The sequence below is a fragment of the Lactuca serriola genome, chromosome 5 (assembly GCF_051521515.1).
Source record: "Lactuca serriola cultivar US96UC23 chromosome 5, Lser_US96UC23_V15, whole genome shotgun sequence".
NCBI classification, from domain to species: Eukaryota; Viridiplantae; Streptophyta; class Magnoliopsida; order Asterales; family Asteraceae; genus Lactuca; species Lactuca serriola.
The window spans coordinates 72,415,162-72,423,874 of NC_136412.1; the positions used below are offsets into that span (position 1 = coordinate 72,415,162).

General features: G+C 37.9%; 1 protein-coding gene across 1 annotated transcript; it reads left to right on the top strand.

Moving 5' to 3' along the window:
* The first annotated feature begins 5,886 nt into the window (after positions 1–5,886).
* Positions 5,887–7,708, top strand: LOC145052609 (F-box protein At3g26010-like). The gene has a single exon (XM_079000445.1). The coding sequence runs from the start codon at positions 6,205–6,207 to the stop codon at positions 7,576–7,578; it is 1,374 nt and encodes a 457-aa protein (XP_078856571.1). The 5' UTR covers positions 5,887–6,204; the 3' UTR covers positions 7,579–7,708.
* Positions 7,709–8,713: the final 1,005 nt, after the last annotated feature.

Genomic DNA, 8,713 nt, shown 5'->3' on the forward strand with positions numbered 1-8,713 from the left:
ACCAGGTTTCCCAACCTGACCCACTCAGTTTATTTATATTACAGGTGTTGAGATGAAGTCACATTACACTGAGAGATTAAAGAGATGTAGATCACTAGTGTAAATAAATGTAAGTTCTGTTTATGCTTATGTTTCTGTATTGACGATGACATCCCAAATGTTTTAAAATGAATTAAAAATATTTTTCTTCGGAAATGCTTTGATAACGTATTTATCATGTTTTACTGGGAACAAATTCCGCAACATTTTTATTAAAAGAGGTACTCTGATTTTTATAAAGCATAAACAAAATCGGTCTTTTCTGGCCGTGAAAATGGGGATGTCACAATTTGACCGTTGATTGGAGATCAAAGGAAGCATGGACCTGTTTGGAGGAATAGACCCATTACGTGAAGTGTAGGTATAGTTGGCTGTGACAACTAGGGATGAGCATCGGAACCAGGTACCCGCTTTTGGAACCAGAACCGCCTTGGAACTACCGGCTTTGGAACTGGAACTGCCTTAAGCGGTTCCAGTTCCAGTTCCAATTCTCATTTTTTCAGAACCGCTACCCGCTGGGTACCCGCCGAAACCGGTTTATATATATATATATATATATATATATATATATATATATATATATATATATATATATATATATATTAGTATTTCATATAAATATGTGTGTGTTATTTAGACTGGTTTAGAATATATTGGTCCGATTATGTCCTTCTTTGATCCGAATTGATTCGATTTGGATCGAACTAAGTTGCGGTTTTATCAAAAAAAGTTAACAAACTTAATATAATCGGATTACCCGCTCCCGGAACTAGAACCGCTGGTTCCGAGACTGGTTCCAAAAATTTAAGAACCGACTAGAGCAGTTTCGATTCCGGTTCTAACTTTCTATGCTAATCCCTAGTGACAACATCAGGAGGAGGAATTGTTGTTTCCTTCAAAAGTCGTTCAAAGTCTACTAATTTGTCATAAAGTTCGGAGTAAGTAATTGGGTTTTCCCGGACTTTGATAGCAGCGACAATTGTTTTGACGTTATCTCCTAGTTGATTGATGATGTGAATCATCAAGTCTTCATCAGTGACCGGGCTTTAGGTTAAGGCCAGATCGTCAACAATTGATCGCATGTCATGAAGATATTCAGTAACAGTGCGTGATCCTTTTGGATTGGTGGTAAGTTTAGATTTGAGCGAGATGATTCGGGAACGGGAAGCATTGGCATAACTTGTGGTGAGACGGGACCAAGCTTCATATGATGTTTCAACAGAAGATAGCAAGGGTTGTATAGCATCTGTGCAACTTCCGAGTAAGGCGTTGAACAAGATTTGATCTTGCCTGTACCAGTGAGATTACTCAACATTGGTTTTAGTGGGGGGTTTTGAAGAACCATCGATGAAGTGGAGGAGATCAAGTCCGATGAGGGTGACGAACTTGTTTTCTCCAAAAAGGAAAATAAAATGCAGTTAGTTTGATAAGGAAGTGGGTAGTGGTCGTGAGATGAATGATGGTGGTAGAAGGAGTTGATTTTTCTGACATGATTGTGATGATTCTGTAGGTTTGAGAAGAAGGAAGGCAGTGGGGATCGAGATTTCTCAGAGGAGAAAGAGAGCTCTTGATACCATATTAAGATATTGATTTTAATATTGAATTGCTCATTACAGGGAAAATAAGTTGTAACGTCCCAAAATTCAAGACTAAAAATTTCTTTTAATAAAGTATCACTTAAAGTAAAATCATCATTTCAAAACATAAACAGAGTATTAGTTTTCAAAACACATGTTCATTATCAGAGTAAAACATTCCCAGGCTGACTAATCTATGGTGTGTGCCATGCGATCATCCCGAGCTCCATCATCCGCTACCGGAAGTACCTGAAACCAAAACTGAAAGTCGTAAGCACGAAGCTTAGTGAGTTCCCCAGATACCACATACCATACAAACCATTCATAGCCAAGAGCTATACATAACCGACTTATCCATAATCAAATAAGGTGCTATGTGCCAAACATAGTCTTGCCATTATGCCACGGGCCGCACGTGGTCTTCCTGGTCAAGCCTGGGCCGCTCCCTGGGTCTTACAGACAAGTGCCAAGGGCCACCCCCTGGTCTTACAGACATGTGCCAAGGGCCACCCCCTGGTCTTCTATGCAAGTATCACAAGACAACCGTACATACTACTCTACTTAGCTAAACAGCATACAGTGTGCCAGAAGCCACCTCCTGGTCTTTCATATATAATAGCATACAATGCGCCAGGAGCCACCTCCCGGTCTTTCATACATATTGCCTAGGGCTAACCCCCGGGTCTTCCTATCATCCAATAATAACATACTGTATGCCAGGAGCCGCCCCCTGGTCTTTCATGCATATTGCCTAGGGTTAACCCCCGGGTCTTCCTACCATACATAATAACATACTGTGTGCCAGGGGCCACCCCCTGGTCTTTCATGCATATTCTAAATGGGCCGGCATTGGTGCCTTAGACCCATACAAACAGTGAGGAGACTCACCTCGCACTGCTGAACTCTGCTGATAATCCTCTGGTTGTTGACCGACAACTCTCTGAACTCCTGCTCCACTAGCTCCCCGAGCTACCAATATCAAAGCAACACTGAGTCTAACTGACCCCCGAAAGACAACCAAGTCAACTCAGGTCAAAGTCAAAGTCCTGGTCAAAGTCAACCTTCCAGGTCAACCCTACTCGTCGAGTCACCCTACTGACTCGCCGAGTTCATAAGTCCAAAGTCCTTCCACTCGCGACTCTACTCGCCGAGTCAGTCCATGACTCGCCGAGTCTACCGATTTCCGAGTCCTGACCTGTCCAACTCACCGAGTCTCTAATCGACTCACTGATTCGAGTCTAAGCTCGAAGGGTTTGGGGTTTCGCGACTTGACTCGCCGAGTCCAAGAACAGACTCGCCGAGTCCAAGACAATCTTCATCCAACTCGCTGAGTTGTTCTTCCAACTCGTCGAGTTCATGCCCAACTTCATCCGACTCGACGAGCTGTTCATCCCACTCGTCGAGTTCCTCCTCATCTTCAAGCTACTCGCCGAGTCCACTCAAAGGACTCGCCGAGTCCATCCGGTCCTTCATACATGCAGAGGACTTTTGAGTCATGCAGGGACTCAAATCTGTAGATCTACCCTTCCTAAGCCTATTCCTCACGTAAAGTTGCAAACTTTACGTGTATAGAAAGAGATCTAAGCAAAATACACCATAAACTAGGGTTTAAGGCCAAGGGGTCTTCAACATTGACTCAAGGGCTGATACTTTATGCTTCTCTAGTCCATAACACACTTGGATCTGAAGTAGCAATTCCAGATCCGGCTTCTAACTCAAATGGGTGTCAAACCATGGCTTAAAAGCCGCAAATCCCACAACCATGGAAGACCTAAAGGAGAGAGGGACGACTTATTACCTTCAATATCTCAGAAAGGCTCCACAAACTCCAGCTCTATAGTCCCTTCTTGCTCCTCCAAGTTCCTTCTTCCTTCTCCAAGCTTAATGCACCTTCCAAGGCAACAAATGGCTCAATCAAAGGTTATGTCGGCTAGGGTTTGGTATCCAGGGCTGAAGAGGCAGTAAGGGAACCCTAGGAAGAAGATTAAGACGTTTATATAGGCTCCAAGTCCCGAATTTAGGGTTTTCCACGCACAGACCAGACTCGCCGAGTCACCTTGGCCTACTCGCCGAGTCGGTCACTTACTCCTCAGCCCGGATCCCGCTCGGACTCGCCGAGTCCCTCCTTGGACTCGCCGAGTCGACCCCTAAACTTAGTGTTTTCTTTCCTTTCTTGGTCCTCAAAACTTTGGGTGTTACATAAGTGGCCAATATAAAGCCTTTACAGGAGCATTTACAGGAGTAAAGTTAGCTGTCAATTACACCTAAAATAACTATACATGGTAAACCTTGACTAATTAAATATGGTAAATATTCTAATGGAGATGATTGTGGAAATATTTACGCGATTGCCTGATACCACGAGTGGACCAAAAGGTATACCAAAGTATAGGGACTGAAACAGAAATTCACACCATTAATGTATTTCTTCCGAAAGCTGGTTTATACCTTTTGTTTCTTTAAGGACGCAAATAGTTCACATTACAAATAGACAAACTGATTGTTCTTTATATTATTTTCTAAAATTTTGAAAAAAAAAAGAGGAAGGAAAGACTCCCTTTGGAATTGAAGATCTACCATATTACATAAAGAAAGTTGCAAAATAATTTGATCTGTTGAATTTGTAAAGCAGTCTGCAGTACTTTCCTATTTCTTTAGTCCAATTAGGGATCTTCAAAGTATTGAAAGATTTTTTTGGTACTTTACCAACATTTATGTTAATGAAAACACCATCTTAACTTTTCTTTTCAAATAATCAAGGTGGAATTTGCTTGCATTTTTTATTACTCCAGGTCAAAATCAAAAAAATGTTACCAATGTGGATGTGTGTCACAATGATGTGGAGACTTTATGTTTTTGACTTGGAACTTTTTATTTTTTTTTTATCAGAATTCTAGCAAAAAATATTGGAAATGAGATGTATGCTAACCTTGTTTTGTTGTTACTCCTGATACAATGTTTGTGCATTTAATTAGATATCATCTCATGACTTCACCCTAGAATTCCTTTGTTATCTACCCCATGAAGCTATTGATTACCAATTGATTTGATTTTATATTTTTTAAAAGAAAAGATAAAGAAAATGGATTAAAACATTTCAAGAAATCAACCAAACGATCTTCAAACTTGACCTAAAACTAACACTAACCTATAAACTTCTCTCTATAGGGGTATTAATTAGATAATGTATTTTTCACTATATAATGATTTAAGCCATTAAATTATTTTTTACAGGTTGCCTTTTTTGTAGTGAAGAAATAACAAAAATCTTTGTTTATTATGTAGCTTATTTGTCTTCTACCGGTGGTCTTTTCTAAGAAAGTGAAATTTTCTAAGAAGGAAGAACATGCTAAAAGGAGGTGGGTTGTTTAGCCTTTATGGTTTTTACATTTTTTTTTTTTGGCTAACTATGGACAACTTGTTGACATTGCTCTAAAGACCACTTTGACTAGAAAGGAGGTCGCAAGGCTCGAATAGCAGCTGGATGTAAACGGGTCATTGGCATTCTAAGTCTTCATTATTTTATACTTTTTTTACCATTATAGCAATGCACTTTTATTTCTAGCCCATAATAGCAATGTACTTTTAATAAATTCATCTTGTTATCCACTTCAACTAAAACCTTACGTTATTTGTCTGTTCCCCTTACTAGTATATTTATATAATGATTTTTTTTTATGCACATACTTAATACTTTACTTTGAATGATTGAAAATTGTAATATTATACTCCCCTTCAAAATGGCCAACCTAAAGCCACTCCCACTTGAAACTTGATAGACATATAAATCATTTTTTATATAAGCATATGTTCCACTACATTCACAATCCCAAATTAATCATAAAAAGTTGCATTCACACCCAAATATAATAAAAATCGAATAAATAACATGTAAGCAATTTTTCGGGTATTTCCGAAAATACCCATTCCGACATAAACCCGAATACCAGAAACCCGACAATCCGAATTGCGATAGAGGTCGAGTATCGGTTATTACTATTTTAAAAACAACCCGAACTATTCAAAACCCGAAAGTTATACATAAACAACAGGACCTAATGTAAACCATCAGTGGCGTTTATGTTATGCCCATTGAAAACTAAATAACGAATGGCTTTGACTTTGTTTAGCAAAAATAAAGTAGCTCATTGTTATTTAAGGTTTGGTAAACCATATAAAAGTAATTTATCGATGTTTTGAAATAGTTTATAAACTAATTAAAACAGTTTATTGACAAAGAATAAAACATTTAGTCAATATTCAGAAAAATCTTGGACTATTTTCTTCAGTTTTTTTCCTAGTTCTTTCTTTTCTCTTTTAGTCCTCTTTCACCTTAAAAGCTTTGGATGAGTTTAAGGAGCAAAGCATCTTTTCGTTTTCTTTAATCGAAAAAAGTACAGAACTAGCTCCCTTTATATTTGGTCCAATTGTAGAACATTCATCAACCAAGTTCCATAGATTTCTCCCAGAAGCTGAAGATCATCGTACTAGTATTCCAAAGTAACATATTGGTGTTTAATCTAATCATCGGTAATGGAGCTCAAACCCAATTGCTAAGCTATCCCCTGTTACTCAACAACATATACAAATGACAGTGATTAATGCAATCTATAAAGCCTTGAAAAGGGAATTTGCTTGCATATTCTTAGAGAGTTCTCACAGCTTCAGGAAAAGAAGAGGGAATCACCGATTTTCCGACGAAAAGTCCGCCGGATCATGTGGTGGTAGTATGACAGTGTTCGATAAGCTCACCGACGAGCTCTTAATCGAAATCCTAATACGTCTCCCTCAAAAGCAAGCCAATATCTGTAAGTGCGTCTCAATACGCTTTCGTTCTTTGATTTCACGTTCGTATTTCATTCGACGTTACGTGAATTATCATCAAAACAACAATTGCTTCGGTCTTTATTATCAATCGCAACTCCTGTTCCCCAAAATTCGTCCTTCCGAAATACAGAAAGATATAGCGTTCGGATTCCCCATGTTTGAATCTCCAGGGTTTTCTTTATCTTTCATTAAAAAAGAGATTTTACAGTTTTTGGCTTCAAACAACGGATTGGTTTTATGCTGTGCGCCTCTTCGCAACCCAATTGTTTACATTGTTTGTAACCCATTAACGAAGCAATGGATTCCTCTTCCTTCACCTCCAACCAATATCAAAACAGTGTACATTGGGTTTATATGTAATCCCCGATATTCATGTAATGATGATGACGAACGAGGAAGTTTTAAAGTTGTTCGTATTGAAGTAGTTAACTGCAATTCGCATTGGGATCTATCAGACACATTAAAATTAGAAATCTTTTGTTCAGTGTCAGGGAGGTGGAGGGAGGAGTACTTCATGTCAAATTCGACTCATGATCATGGATTTTTCTGCGGATGGGATAGTTGGTGTCCTAGTGCTGTGGTTTGTGATGGATTGCTATATTGGAATTCTGTTTCAAATAGTGGGATTTTCTGTTATGATCCTTACAATGGTGAATGTAGAACCATTAAGCTTCCACATGAGATCAGAAATCAAGTACGCCATTTCCGCTACATCTCAGGGAACTGCTGCTTAGGGGAGTATGCTGATCGACTTAGATATTTCTATTTTTCTCGGAAGAGTTGGAATTACAGAGTTTGGGAACTCAAGAATGGTGGTGGGTGTGAGTGGTTGTTGTTGCATGAAGTTGAATTGGATGAAATGAAATGCGGAGATAAAAATATCGACAAGAATAAAATGGGTCTCCTTTCGCCCCATCCGCTTAATCAAGATATTCTCTTCTTTTGGTGTCCGGCTGAGCTTCCCTCGTTTACGATTAGAATTGTTGAATATGATATGGAAAAAAAGCTTCTGACGCTACCTTGTTTGCTTCGAGATGCGAGAGTTATAAGTTTCTTCTTCCCTTTGTTCTCTCCATTTGTTCTTCCCTGCTGGCCTACCGCAGTTCCTCCCATCCAGCAGCATGGCCTAAGCTAGTATGTAGCCCTTATTTATTATTTTAAATATATTAATCTATTGGACAATTGATAAGAAATATGTGGTTATATTTTTAGCATCTTGGTGTTTCTAATACTAATTGACATATATAATATGATGTTTTTGTTTATTTATATCTTGCTATTGTTTAAATTTTTGGGGAAAATGACTCTTGAGTGTAACTAAATGTTCCGTTTGTTTTCATTTGGTCCATTTCTTTTTTTTTTTTTACTTAATATACCGTCGAACTTGTTGTTTATGTTCACCATAACCATTTTGACCGACTTTTGATCTGTGATAGCCGGTCAAAGGTTTATAGTGAACACAAATAACAAGTTCAATGGTATATTGAGTATAAAAAAAGAAATGGACCAAATGAAAACAAACGGAACAGTTAGTTACCCTCAAGAGTCATTTTTCCTTTACTCATTTACAACAAATCTCACGTCATCTCTAGCTGATATGAATGACTTTATGAGATTCATTTTTGCTTCTCTTCAAAACAGAACCCATAAAAGAACATTATTCATATATGTACAACTTTGTAATGCACTTGAATATTTATTATGAAATCTTGACTAAGCAGGTGCATTTCATGACTACATTTACATTTCCAATTAAATAATTTATCGTATCATGGATTCTAGACAAGTCTATAAACGAATGGAATCACAAGTGTTGTAATGTTTGAGTTTACTTAGCTTTAAGATCGAATTTATGGGATAAGATACAACATAAATATGTACAATATCATGCAGCTTTTGCAGACACATCACCATAATATATCTTAAGGTAAACATTTATGTTGATAAATATACCTCTCATACACAATCATATCCTTTTGTAGAGAGGTGTTGACAACTAACCATAGTAAACATAGCATAGACCATGTTTTAACGAAGTTATCCCTCCGAAACACTCTTCATATACGTTATGGCCAAAGAAGGTTGTAGTCTTTGATAATTTTGCAACTTTAATTTCATTTAACTTTTCGGGGAAAATGGCTCAGGAGGGTAACCAACTATTGAGTTTGTTCTCATTTTAGTCATTTTCCTTTTTTTTTTTGTACTCAATATACCATCGAACTTGTTGTTTGTGTTCATCATAACCCTTTAACCGGCTATCACAGGTCAAA

Excerpts from the sequence above, each read along its gene's own strand:
- LOC145052609 (XM_079000445.1), top strand. The coding sequence starts at position 6,205 with ATGACAGTGATTAATGCAATCTATAAAGCCTTGAAAAGGGAATTTGCT.